This window comes from Anabas testudineus, chromosome 22, assembly GCF_900324465.2.
Source record: "Anabas testudineus chromosome 22, fAnaTes1.2, whole genome shotgun sequence".
In the NCBI taxonomy this organism is placed as follows: Eukaryota; Metazoa; Chordata; class Actinopteri; order Anabantiformes; family Anabantidae; genus Anabas; species Anabas testudineus.
In genome coordinates, this window is record NC_046630.1 from 20183716 (window position 1) to 20198241 (window position 14526).

The 14526-nt window shown below is 41.5% G+C and overlaps 1 protein-coding gene across 1 annotated transcript; it reads left to right on the top strand.

The window, feature by feature from the left end:
- Nucleotides 1-843: 843 nt before the first annotated feature.
- Nucleotides 844-14458, top strand: smyd1a (SET and MYND domain containing 1a). The gene is made up of 10 exons (XM_026339070.1): nt 844-1107; nt 8886-9062; nt 9586-9799; nt 9968-10098; nt 11035-11073; nt 11774-11960; nt 12088-12180; nt 12254-12417; nt 13832-14000; nt 14105-14458. The coding sequence occupies exons 1-10, from the start codon at nt 971-973 to the stop codon at nt 14255-14257; spliced, it is 1464 nt and encodes a 487-aa protein (XP_026194855.1). The 5' UTR covers nt 844-970; the 3' UTR covers nt 14258-14458.
- Nucleotides 14459-14526: the final 68 nt, after the last annotated feature.

Consider the following 14526-nt stretch of genomic DNA (forward strand, 5'->3'; position numbering starts at 1 on the left):
ATTTGAGCAAGCTTTAGGCAACAGTGAAGAGGGAAAACTCCCTTTAGAGGAAGAAACGTCCAGCAGAACCAGGCTCATAGTGGGTGGCCATCTGCCTTGAGTGGTTGGGGTGAGTGGAAAGAGAAGAGAGAAAAGAACAGCAGGCAATAAAGACAACAACAATCAGCAAGAACATTGGGCAGATGAACTGGATTCTGGAGATGTACAGCTCCAGGCCGAGGATACCTGCAGATATAGTCTGCAGTAGAGGAGTGAACTCACATGATGATGTTAAACCAGTAAAGCAGTACTAATCAATACACACTCTGTGTCTATGAAGCCATGCTGTTGTAGCAAGTGCTTCATATAATACAATTAAGTGTTAAATGATCGCACAGCTCTGATTGTTGTATTAATGGAATAATAATAATAATAATACTAATAATTAATCAGGTGATGTGTAAATAGGCATCTCTTTACTAATCAAATCATCTTTATATTGGCATAATACCATATGTTTGTGGTTGATGAGAGGATGTGACCATGTCTACTGTAAAGTGAAAAACTCATATAGCAGAGGCTGACATTGCAATTGTTTGATCAGCTCCATTTCCTGTCATGTGCTTCTGATAGACAGTGACAGCTGCCATGGACCAAAATACCATATGAGAAACCAACCCAAACAAGGGGACAGCACCCACAGACTACACCTGACTCTCCCACCATCCAGTTCCCCCCCCCCAGCCCCTCTCATCTCCCACTCCTCACTTCCCATCCCGCTCTGGTTAGGTGTTACAACCCCTAGAGGGGATACATTTATTTTTGGCTGTAGCAGTCGGGTCGGGTTGAGGAGAGAGAGGGGGCAAGTGCTTCTGAATGTTGGGGAGAATTTCATGAGAACTTTCTCGCTGCTGCTTTACCCCTGAGCCCGTCCCACTCTCTGTGTCTTCCTCTTTCCTCTCTGTCTCCTCTGCTTTGTTTGACCAGCACAATGACTGTGGGGAACATGGAGAGAGCTGCACTGTTTGATGCAGGGAAGAAAGGTCGAGGCCTAAGAGCCATCAAGGACCTCAAAAGTGGGGAAGTGGTCTTTGCTGAGCCAAGTTTTGCCTCCGTGGTCTTCGACAGGTACGATCAGGTCTCTTGATAGTTAGTTATTATTCTAGATAAAAAGGTACAGTTGAATGACTTTTAGTTCTCATGCATGTCATTACAGTTCTTGCCTGACTTATGCAGGTGTGCTGTGAACAGAAGGTCAAGCAACCTTAACTAACCCTTCTCTAGGCTGTGACCTCATTTCTAGATTCCTAAAATTGCATGACATCAGCAACATGAAAGTTGTCAAGGTGTCATGTGAACTTGAGCATGACATATTTTTAAATTCAGATTCAAGAGCAGACAGGGCTCTAGCAAAAGATTCTTCTGTAAAGTTTTCTGAAGCTTTCAAATTAGTTTCTTAAAATAGCAACTGAGAAACGAATACCTCATAGCTTCCAGGGACCTCGCATGGGATATCAGATAGAGGCTTGAAAAGTGTGTTACAGAAAAAATATACTGTCTTTAAATCTGCTGAGTCTGTATGTACTTTGGGATATAGCTAATACTTCATTTTTAGATGTTGCTTATGTGCTGCATGCTACTCTCAGTGCATTAATATTGTGGTATTAAAAGATAATATTAAAGATTATTGTACTTCAAAGTGAAACAGGTTATACATAAAATACACAATACAAACAAAACATTTAAAATAATTTATTGTGTCAGTTTGTTTGAGATACAGCATGTGGTGAATTTGACTCTGGGTACAAAAAGCAGACCTGTCCCCAATGACCTGAGAGGTCTGGAAGCCGCTCTATAAACCAACTGTAGTATATTAATCAAGAACAGGACTGGCCGGGGAGACAGCAATCTGAATCAGCTAACATTCAAAGTTAACTGAATTAATAGTTAACCTTAAGGGTAACATTAAGATTTTCATGTAGAGGTTAAAATTGAGTCCATAACTGCACCAAAATAAGAACAACAACTTCCATGTGTGTATTAACTTTGTAGTTAGAGTTAGCAGCTATTAGCTTAGCGTAGTGAAAGTCCTGGCTGCAGGATTTGTTGACATGGGGCGCTAAAGCAAAAATGATTTCCTCAGCTAACTGTGCAATAAACTAATAAACAAAACAAATAAGAATGTTTCCTAAAGTGTTTAACTATTCCTCATTTAACCACAGCTACTTGATGGTTTAGTTGTGTAAATCTGTGCTGTGTCCTAATAGAAGAGGCCCGAGATTGATCCCTGAGGATCTCATTCATTTTAGTTAGTTTAGTTGTGTAATTATTTGTAGGCATATTGAGAAACAGTAGTGTTGTGGTACAAAAATGGTAGATGATTGAACTATTTCAAACTAGCATGTGCCTTATGCCAATTGCGTTCATGGCACGTCTTATCTCATGTCATCTAGTCTTCTGTCTTTCAGGCTTTCATGTCTGCACCATGCTTGCATTTCAATGTTGTTCTGTCCTTTTCTATAAATGAAATTCTGGATTGCCTATGTGCTGGAAAGTCAGACACAGGAGTTGTGGCCCAGTGTTAGAGACATAAGAGCTAACAACAGGAGGTAAGATAACTCAATGAGGGAGTCCGAGTCCAAAACTACACAGAAAAAGGAAATGCAGATAACTGAGGGCTTTGGTGTGTGTAAGTGTGCACATAATTTAATTCAATTCAATTCAATTTATTCATGAAGCCCTAAATCACAACAAAAGTAATCTCAACAACAATCCCACCAACCAGTGCTGCTCAAGGATGGATAAAAAAAAAAACCTTCAGCACCAGAATCAGGGTAGGTGGCCATCTGCCTGGACTGGTTAGGGTGAGTAGAAAGCGGATAGACAAAAAAAACAAAAAGCAACAAACAATCCACTGGACAGATTGGCTGAGTAACTACACACAGGAAACATACAGCTCTGAGGTCAAGGATACCTTAAACCATACCTAAGTTAAAATTAATTCATTCATGTGGAGAAGCTTGAAACCATCCTAGTGAGGACATGAGGCTGTGGTTAATGATTGAAGTTAAAGAATTGCGTTTTAATTAAGAGTTGGGTTAATGTTAGAGTTAAGTGCTAGGAAATGCATCATGTCAATGAGCATCCTCACAAACACCGAAATACAAATGTGTGTGTTGACCTTTTCTGCGTTCCAACAATCCTTACAAGCATTACCAAGTCTGTTCAGTGTCCCCATGGACAGGCAGCGCAGGTCTGCTGAATAAACTGTTTACACACACAGACACATGCTGCTGTCTGACCCACCCCTCCTCCCCCTAAAACATTATGGATTTCCTGTATTTATTTCCCTCTAGTTGAGTTATTTAAAGATAAGTAATTTTTGAAAGTCTACGATCACAATATTTATTAACCATACATGCAACAAAATCAAAACTGTAGGACAAACTCATGTTGAGCGACCAGTACACAAACTTGCAGATAAGAGATGTAATTTGTCATTTTACTCAGCGTCAGCTTCCTGAAGTCCTCCTTTTACCTTTAAACCACATCCAGTGGATGTTTACAAAGTGCTTGTTATAGTAATACTGGAGACACAACAGTTCTTACATTTAAGAAATTATGACGCCCCGAAAGTTCTACCTCCTGAGAGATGCCAAAATTTTTCTTATGCCTCTTACTGTAAGCAGGCAGACAACAGTAGGAAGAATAACCTGGGAAAAGTGGCACAAGTTTGTTTATGGGTTGGTATGTTGCTGTAGTGGAAAAGGCCCAACACTTCCTTTACACAGTTTGTGTGTATAAGGAGGTTTACATATGGGGCAGGTTAGGGCCAAATTATCCATGACCTAAAACGGAAATTAACTTCCATTTCCAACTTATGAAACTTCCAGTTTTGCACAATATAAATGGAAAGCGTGGAAACATTTGACACATCTTCATTGTGTGTCTCTCTTCAAAGTTTCCCACCATCATTACAGTGATTCAGAACTGCTTACTGTGCTTTCTGCCCCTCTAGCATTCATTTCTGTGTTTTCAACAGAGAGCATTAGTTAATGCTCCCAGTTGAAGCAGCATATATACATATTAAAACCAATTGTGACTTGGGTTTAACAATGCAAATTAAAGTGCTAAAGTGATACAAATATTTAGGGAAACAAACAAACGAAATAAAATTCTTGAATAAAAACTATATATACCACAATGCTATGAACATTACTTACACAGTCATGAGGACACAGCACATTATTGAAAAGCAGCTGAATTGGGGTAATAATGTCCTAATGGTTATCTTTTGACTTGAAGGTCACTGGTTCAATCCACAAACTGAAATGATTAAATCTGGTTGGCACATGGGGTCCAGGGCAGCTGCAGGACACCAGGGCAGACTGTGGTTGTCCTGAACAACAATTAAGTTCAAAGTGCACTTTAAGCTAGAGTCCTGTAGATGTTTAATTTTGAAAACCTGAACCTGCATCAAGCACCATCAACACTACTAAACCAATCTATTACTAAAAAAGATCTCTAAACTAATTTGTCAATATTAGCCCCATTCCTAATGCTCATGAATATCTTGAAGAAAATGATTATTCATGTTGACTAGGAGAGATGCACACTGAAGACATCAGCCTTGACTTTTAAAAACTAAATGTAATAAATTAACATAATGTACAGCAGATAAATGTATTGATTGATTATTGAAATCATGAATAATTGTGCAACTTGCAACAGCATTCAAAATAAATAGGAATCAAGCATTTAAACATTTAGTACAAACAGGAATATTTTCAAAATCCAATAGAAAATACAGCAGATGACACTAAGAAGAAATTCAAAGCATGACATGGCCCACTGCTGGGTTTGCCTGGTTCACCTCCAGGAACTCTTTGTGCCCTATGGCATGGTGTTTTTAGATGCGCTTGATTAGGTTTGTTGTGTGGTATTTTTTTCAACATTTCCTTTACAGCTTTTGCAAGCACCTGGTAAGATTGTCAGTGTAGAGAGTGAGAGAGCAAACATAGAATTAAAGTGAATAGATTGGCCACGTGAAATCTAGCCACAGGGGTTGCAAGCCAGTGACTTCTGTGCCGGTTCCAAGCCCGGATAAATAGAGAGGGTTGCGTCAGGAAGAACATCCGGCGTAAAAATGGCCAAAATAACAATGCGAATCGTCCATAAGACTTTCATACCGGATCGGTCGAGGCCCGGGTTAACAACGACCGCCACCGATACTGTTAACTTACAGAGTGCCGGTGGAAATTGGACTACTGTTGGTCGAAGAAAGAGGGGAGGCAGAAGAGTTCGTGGTCAGAGAGAGAAGAGGAAAGGCAGGAACATTGATCTGAGAATAGAGACTCTTAAAGTTGGCATAATGTCGCGGAAAGGTAGAGAGCTGGCAGACATGATGGAGAGAAGAAAGGTAGATCCACTGTGTGTGCAGGAGACAAGGTGGAAGGACAGCAAAGCATATAGTAGTATTGGAGGAGGATACAAACTGTTCTGCCATGGTGTGGATAGGAAGAGAAACGGGGTAGGAGTGATCCTGAAGGGGGAGTTTGTGAACAATGTTCTAGAGGTGAAAAGAGTCTCAGACAGGGTGATGAGCCTAAAGCTAGAAATTGAAGGGGTGATGGTGAATGTAGTCAGTAAGCTGCAAAAGTTGGCTGTGGGTTAGAAGAGAAGGAGAGATTCTGGAGTGAGTTTGATGAGGTCATAGAGAGTATCCCCAGAGGAGAGAGAGTTGTTGTTGGAGCAGACTTCAACGGGCATGTTGGTGAGGGCAACAGAGGTGATGAGGAGGTGATGGGCAGGTTTGATGTGAAGGAAAGGAATCTGGAAGGACAGATGGTGTTGGACTTTGCTAAGAGGATGGAAATGGCTGTAGTCAAGACTTACTTCCAGAAGAGAGAGGAACACAGAGTGACATACAGAAGTGGAGGTAGGAGTACGCAGGTGGACATCAATGAGCATCCTCACAAACACCGAAATACAAATGTGTGTGTTGACCTTTTCTGTCCTATGTGGACGAGGTCATTTGAGAGAGGTTAGTGACTGTAAAGTGGTGGTAGGAGAGAGTGTAGCCAGACAGCACCGTATGGTGGTGTGTAAGAAGACTCTGGAGGTCAGGAAGAAGAAGAGAGGGAAGACAGAAAAGAAGACCAAGTGGTGGAAGTTAAAGAATGAAGAAACTTGTGAGGAATTCAGGCAGAAAGTGAGACAGGTTCTTGGTGGTCAGGATGAGCTTCCAGATGACTGGGAAACTACAGCAGAAGTTATCAGGGAAACAGGTAGGAAGGTGCTAGGTGTGTCATCTGGAAAAAGGAAAGAAGGTAAAGACACTTGGTGGTGGAATGAGGAAGTACAGGAATGCATCCAGAGGAAGAGGTTGGCTAGAAGAAAGTGGGATGTAGAAACGACTGAGGAAAGTAGACAGGAATACAAGGAAGTGCAGCGTAGAGTGAAGAGGGAGGTGGCAAAGGCCAAACAGAAAGCTTACGATGAGCTGTATGACAGGTTAGACACAAAGGAAGGAGAGAAGGACTTGTACAGGCTAGCCAGACAGAGAGATAGAGATGGGAAGGATGTGCAACAGATAAGGGTGATTAAGGACAGAGATGGAAAGGTGCTAACAACCCAGGAGAGTGTGCAGAAAAGATGGAAGGAGTATTTTGAGGATCTGATGAATGAGGAAAATGACAGGGAAAGAAGGGAGGAAGATGTGGATGTTGTGGAGCAGGAAATAGCAGAGATTGGAAAGGATGAGGTGAGGAAGGCTTTGAAAAGGATGAAGAGTGGAAAGGCTGTTGGTCCTGATGACATACCTGTGGAGGTGTGGAAGTGCTTAGGAGAGGCAGCAGTGGAGTTTCTAACCAGTTTGTTCAATAGGATTCTAGAGAGTGAGAAGATGCCTGAGGAATGGAGGAGAAGCGTTCTGGTTCCGATCTTTAAGAACAAGGGTGACACGCAGAACTGCAGCAACTATAGAGGAATAAAGTTGATGAGCCACACAATGAAGCTGTGGGAAAGAGTAGTGAAAGCCAGGCTTAGGAAGAAGGTGGAGATTTGTGAGCAGCAGTATGGTTTCATGCCCCGTAAGAGCACCACTGATGCCATTTTTGCTTTGAGAATGTTGATGGAAAAGTACAGAGATGGTCAGAAGGAGCTGCATTGTGTCTTTGTGGATTTAGAGAAGGCGTATGACAGGGTGCCGAGGGAGGAGCTGTGGTACTGTATGAGGTCGTCGGGAGTGGCAGAGAAGTACGTCAGAGTAGTCCAGGACATGTATGAGAGAAGTTTGACGGTGGTGAGATGTGCTGTAGGTCAGACAGAGGAGTTCAAGGTGGAGGTGGGACTACACCAAGGATCAGCTTTGAGTCCCTTCTTGTTTGCTATGCTGATGGACAGGCTGACAGATGAGGTCAGACAGGAATCTCCCTGGACAATGATGTTTGCGGATGACATTGTGATTTGCAGTGAGAGTAGAGAGCAGGTGGAGGAACAGCTGGAAAGGTGGAGGTTTGCTCTGGAAAGAAGAGGCATGAAGGTCAGTCGTAGTAAGACAGAATACATGTGTCTGAATGAGAGGGATCAAGGTAGAAATGTTAGGTTACAGGGGGCTGAAGTGAAGAAGGTGCAGGAGTTTAAGTACTTGGGGTCAACAGTTCAGTGTGATGGGGAGTGTGGAAAAGAGGTGAAGAGGCGAGTGCAGGCAGGTTGGAGTGGGTGGAGGAAAGTGTCAGGAGTGTTGTGAGAGAAGAGCGTCAGCAAGACTCAAAGGAAAGGTGTACAAGACAGTGGTGAGACCAGCTCTGCTCTATGGGTTAGAGACGGTAGCAGTGAGAAAGAGACAAGAGGCTGAGATGGAGGTAGCAGAGATGAAGATGTTGAGGTTCTCCTTAGGAGTGACCAGGTTAGACAGAATAAGGAACGAGTACATCAGAGGGACGGCTCACGTTGCATGTGTTAGCGACAAAGTCAGAGAGGCCAGACTGGTTTGGACATGTGCAGAGGAGGGATAGTGAGTATATTGGTAGAAGGATGTTGGAGATGGAGCTGCCAGGCAGGAGGGCAAGAGGACGGCCAAAGAGGAGATATATGGATGTGTTAACAGAGGACATGAGGTTGGCTAGTGTTAGGGTAGAAGATGCTCATGACAGAGTGAGGTGGAAAAGGATGATTCGCTGTGGCGACCCCTGATGGGAAAAGCCGAAAGAAGAAGAAGAACATTTGCCACGTGGATCAGCCTCATTTTTCAGTATCCAATTTAGACAATATTAGGGCTGATAGTTGAAACTAATATTGGATCTGTGCATCCTTTACATCGACAAAAATAGTTTGTGTATATGGCAAGTACTAAACTTTGATGTTTGATGGAAACTAAGACTCTTTTCAGCAAGAGCGTGCTTGCGTGTGAGTGAGAGATAGGCAGCTACACAAAGTTTCAGACAGACAACATAAACAATTCTATAATTAAGGAGCTGCATACGTGAAGTTTTTTTTTGTTTTTTTTTACCAAATTCTGAAATAATTTATTAATCCCAGAGGGAAATTGTTTTGTCTCATTACAGTTGTTCTCAACACAGACAGAAAGAAAAGGGAACCACAACCAGTAGAGATTCACACCAATATAAATACACATAACCAGTAATACCAATACAGAAAAACTCAATATATGTACAGAACATGTACAATATGTACAAAATAGATGAATGAAATTATGTCAATATTTATAGTCCATGGTGAAATGACAGCAATTATAACACACAAAAAGACACAATCCGGGAGAGGTTTAAAAGCCTCTTTTTAGCTTTAGTAAGGTTCATACACTTTTTTTTCAGGTCAAGTCAAAGTCAAAATCAAAGACATTTTTATGCAGCTTTAGTGCTTCTCTGTTTTGTCTTCATCAGTTTTAGCAGTCAGGTGTGCCACAGCTGTTTCCGGCGCCAGGCCAACCTGCACCGATGTGCTCAATGTAGGTTTGCCCACTACTGCGACCGTACCTGCCAGACTGCAAGCTGGGAAGAACATAGGCAAGAGTGTGTAGCCATCAAGAAGATCATCAAGGCACCCAACGAGAATGTCCGGTAAGGAAAACTTTCTGTCCAAAGATGTTGCAGGACACAAATGAATTTGTGCCCTGCAAGTTAATTTAAGATTAATTGGACTGAATCTATGTTTTTAGGACTTTTGCATCTCTGTGGATGACAATGATGGTCAGTGAATGTACCACTTCACACCTCTCTTAAATATCTCACACATGATGTAGTGACTTTTGTTATTTTCAGGGAATGTCTCCATAGATATGAATGGTTTGTCATGACACTGGGTACACACATTTAATTCTACCTCAGTGTAAATAATTGATCATGGATATAAGTATAATGATTGTTTAAATGATGAGTAAGAACTTTAACTGCTACTAGCACAATGCACCTACTGTACATTAAATATCTAATCTTAGTATTAGTAGTAGTCAGCTTAAGACTACTAAAAGATTGAATCAGCGGTGGGCTCTCTAATAAGCTCACACTGTATAACACCACTGTATACCACTTTGAATCTGACAGTGACTTCTGTTCTCCATTTCCCGCATCTCCCCTAACTCAGTCTGGCAGCTCGTGTGTTATGGCGCATACACAAGGACACAGGCATTGTGTCAGACAGTCAGCTGATCTCAGTGGACCAGCTTGAGGACCACGTGGCAGACCTGTCTGAAGAAGATCTCAAGCAGCTCAAGACTGACGTGCACAGCTTTCTTGAATACTGGTCGTATGGAAGGAAGCAGCACTCCGTTGACTACATCTCAAAGATCTTTGGCATTGTTAGTGAGAATGTTTTATGATGCATTGTTATTATACAGTGTTTAAAGAATGATATTGGCAAAGAGCAGATTAAGTGTTTAAACTGCAATAGGCATCTGTAGAAATAAACTCCCATACCCACTCGTTTCTATTCTGCTCCTCCACTCTCCGTGTGTCTCCGTGTGTAGATCCAGTGTAATGCCTTCACTCTGAGCGATCAGAGAGGCCTGCAGGCTGTTGGTGTGGGTCTTTTCTCCAACTTGGGCCTGGTCAACCATGACTGCTCACCCAACTGCACTGTCATCCTCAATCATGGCAAGTAGGTATCCAACCTCCTGCTCTGGTAAAAGTAGATGTTAGATTTTAATAAATCACATGGTAATTAACCAAATGTGAAATTTAGAGCTTTGAAGCATAGATTCATAGTTATTTCAGTGTCAACTGAATTTAAAGATGACTAATAATTATTTAGTGCCGCAATCAGTTCTGAATTTGAAATTAATACTTGACTAATTAACAAATTACTTATCTAGTTACAAACACTCTAAGATGGTGGTAGTGAAGAAGAAAGAAACCTGCTTAGTGTGAGCTTGTTAGCTTGTCTACACCTGGGTTGGGGGATTTTCTTTTCTTGAGGTCCTGTATAACTGTATAACTGTATAACTGTATAACAGTATATCAGCCGTGAGGCCTTCTACAGAGAGGTGTATGCCTTTCCTAATGATGTCCAGTCAATGTTTACAACAGGTGGACTCAAATGTGAACAGGTGTTGAAACATCTCAGCAACTATTAAGAGAAATGAGGGGAAATTAGGTCAGTGTTGTAGCAAAGGCTTTCAATACTGATGCCAATGTGACATTTCAGTTTTTCTTTTTTCAAACATTTGAAAACATTCATAAAATTCAGTTTTCACTTCAAAACATATCTTAACAAGTGCAGTGTTCGGCTGCAACATAACAAAATTGAAAAAAGTCAAGTGGGTCTGAATCATTTCTAAATGTACTGTATAAAACTCCTGTGATGAAATAATAATATTGCAACTCTCCCCTGTTTTTTGCCTCAGGTTGAAATAATGGAATTGAATATTGTGTTATTCAGGAATGTGTATTCCAAGCTAAAAATATTGGTTTGGACAGAACATGTGAATCAAACTGATACGTTTTTGTCTTGAACACGAGCTCAAAATCAGCCCACAGTATATAAACCATATGAACACGTAGGCCTACATTAATTGAGTGTCACTATGTTTTGCAGTCAATCAGCTGTGAGTTCTACTCTCCACTCGCAGAGTAGGTATGTATCACACCTGTTCAACTCAGCAAGTCATGTGATTTCATGGCTTCTGCTACATAATACAGAAACACTCAACATCGTGTGTATTACACTAGTTTTATCTACTTCATTGTTCAAGGATCCATTTAGGGGCTTGTACATGGGTGGTGTTGCTTGCCATGAAACACACTATGTATGACATATAATGTGTAATATTATATGTAATATTATTATATTAATTATTTATAATACTGACACATACTGAGTAATTAAGTATTTATTTGACACATGACAGCAGCTTTAATAATGTAAAACAACAGAACACAGCCACTCAGAACTTCATATGTTATTCCTACTTATATAGCTCTATTAATGCAGTGGATCGTGTCTCGCTTGAGAAAGGAGCAGATACATGGAAGAATGAGAAAGTTTTATTGTGACAAGGTGAGATGAAGCAACATGGAGGTGATTACAGGAAGCTGTCAGGGGAAGCAGGGAAATCTGGGAGACGTGGTCTAGGTCATACAAACTCAAACAACAAAGATCAAGAGGCCAAGGGGGTAGAGACAATGAGGGGTGATTAGAGAAAGTTGGAACAGGGAGGATAGGGCTAGGACAGGAAGCAGAAGTCAAAATAAAAACATGGGCCGGGAGGTGCAGAGCAGGATCATGACAGCAATGCATTTACTTGGTGCATTGCACTGGTGCTTCCGTTCCCCAGGATTGAGCTACGAGCTTTGGGGAAAATCTCTGAAGGTGAGGAGCTGACTGTCAGCTACGTGGACTTCCTCAACCTGTCTGCTGACCGCAAAAAGAAGCTGAAGGAGCGTTTCCACTTTGAGTGCACCTGCGAGCACTGCAGCCAGCACATCAAGGACGACCTGATGAGCGCTGTCGCAGAGTGCAAAGTAGGGGAGGGGACACAGAGAGGATTTATCTTTAGAGGATGGATATTCATACAAAAACAAAGATGAAATGTACAGATATCTTTTATTCTTCGGTTTCTTTTTTTTTAAACTTGTGTTTTGCTCTCAGCCCTCAGCTGAGAAGGTGAAGGAGGTGACTGCCTTCAGTACAGAGAGTCTGGAGAAGATTGAGAAGTCCCGTACTCAGGGGAATTACCATGAGGTACAAAAAGCTACTGTTATCTTTTCTCTCTTCTTCATTATATTTACGTTGCTTACTTCTGTCCTCCTCTCAGGTGGTGAGGCTGTGCCATGAGTGCCTGGGGAAGCAGGACAATGTTCTGGCCGACACTCACCTTTATAAGCTGCGTGTGCTCAGTGTTGCCAGTGAGGTGCTTTCATACCTGAAGTCCTTCCCAGAGGCTGCAGACTACGCCCAAAGGATGGTGCAGGGATACATGTGAGTGGTGACAGAGTGCTGTGTCATTGTGGGACAGAGACAGAGATAAGATCCATGTAGCACTCCTTGCACAGTAACTCCCTCTATTGGTACAAATTTGCACAGCACCACCTCACAGCACCTTCAATCTGCATGGCAGCTCCCAAATCTTACTCTAACACAATTATACATTAATCCATTATCTTAAGTGTTCCTGTTAAATGTGGCTGCAGGGCTCGAGTCAATCTCAGCAGTTTCATTGGGTGAGAGGCAGGTTAACACCCCGGACATGTTGCCAGACTATCACAGAGTTGATGATTTAGTATCTGTCAGATTTGTTCTCAGGTCTTTCCTGCAGAAGATATTAATTTATTTGTATAGCACCAAATCGACGACTTAGAGGAGGAAACACAACTACAGGAGAGAGAAGACACAAAGCTTATGACATACAATGGTGGCATTTGAATGGATGGAGGAGAAAGGAGAGAGGAGAGGAGCTCAGTGTATCAGTAGAGGTCCCCCAGCAGATTAAGCTATATCAGCATAACTAAGAGATGGTTCAGAGTCACCTGATCCATCTCTAACTATAAGATTTATAAAAAAGGAAAGTTTGAAGTCTAGTCTTAAATGTAGAGAGGGTGTCTGCCTCCCGAACCTGAACTGGGAGCTGGTTCCACAGGAGAGGGGCTTGGTAGCTAAAGACTCTGCCTCCCATTCTACATTTGGAAACTCTAGGAACCACAAGTAAACCTGCAGTCTGAGAACGGAGAGTTCTGCTTGGAAAATATAGAACTATGAGTTCTTTAAGATAAGATGGAGCCTGATTATTAAGTGATTTATAGGTGAGGAGAAGAATTTTAAATTCAATTCTGGATTTTACAGGGAGCCAATAGAGAGAAGCTAACATAGGAGAAATATGATCTCTCTTGCTAATTCCAGTCAGAGCTCTGGCTGCAGCATTTTGGATTAACTGGAAGCATTTTAATAAGTTATTGGGACAAACTATTAATAATGAATTACAATAGTCCAGTCTGGAAGTAACAAATACATGGACTAGTTTTTCAGCATCACTTTGGGACAGGACGCACATTAATTACATAAAAACTATCCAGTAATTGATCAGTTAATTAAAACATTTGAAATAATGATGTGGACATCTGTGCACTAATTGGATAACACTTCTCCCATGCTAACACTTTGGTTAATTATCAGCACATTTGTTTGTTTTCTCAGAAATAATAAAAAAAAAAAAAATGCCAAAAACAACTGAGATGAGGACAAACAGTTAAAATAATTGATGGATAGATAGATGATCATTTCTGCTGTGTGGGTAATTATTATGTAATTAGATTTCAGAGTGTAGGTCTTGAAAAGCTACACACACTCTACCCAGAAGGGCCTAAGACTGAGATCTTCTTTCTCCTCTCTGCAACAGGAAGTTGTACCACCCAAACAATGCCCAGCTGGGCATGGCCATTATGCGAGCAGGTGTCACCCACTGGCATGCTGGGAAGATTGAAGTGGGCCATGGCCTGATCTGCAAGGCATATGGCATCCTCATGGTCACCCACGGACCCAACCACTCTATCACCAAAGATCTGGAGGTAAACTATACACTTGCTGACTTCATGTGTGGCAAGAATATGAATATTTAAGCCTAATATGTTAGAACAGTACTGCTGGTAATGCTGCATCTTTTTGCTTTCAGTCCATCCGCATGCAAACAGAGATGGAGCTGAAGATGTTCAAGCAGAATGAGAAAGCGTACCACACCATGAGGGACGCTGCTCTGATGGGCCAGCCCATAGCCAGCAGCATCTCAGCTGACGACACTATCAAAGGCCACATCCGCAAGAAATAGTCACCTTCACCACAAATGATCAGTATATAGTACCTAGACATACAGTATACTGCGTTTTCACTGAAGCACTGCAGCCACTCCTTTTGCTGAGTCTCTAAGTCACTGCCACTGTTTGTCTAATAATACACTGTTCATTTCAATGCAACACATGCTACCCGTTGCATGTACAGTACTTATAATAAAAGTGAAGACACTGTTCAACCTGGTTATTTTATGATGAGTTTAACTGAGCCCCTCAGATATTTCATGTTATTTATTAGTTTTATATG

What these genes read in the sequence shown, in the direction of transcription:
- smyd1a (XM_026339070.1), top strand. Translation starts at nt 971, where the DNA reads ATGACTGTGGGGAACATGGAGAGAGCTGCACTGTTTGATGCAGGGAAG. An exon ending in GCGCTGTCGCAGAGTGCAAA is followed by an intron (nt 11,961 to 12,087) that starts GTAGGGGAGGGG and finishes TTTTGCTCTCAG; the next exon opens with CCCTCAGCTGAGAAGGTGAA. An exon ending in AGGATGGTGCAGGGATACAT is followed by an intron (nt 12,418 to 13,831) that starts GTGAGTGGTGAC and finishes TCTCTGCAACAG; the next exon opens with GAAGTTGTACCACCCAAACA.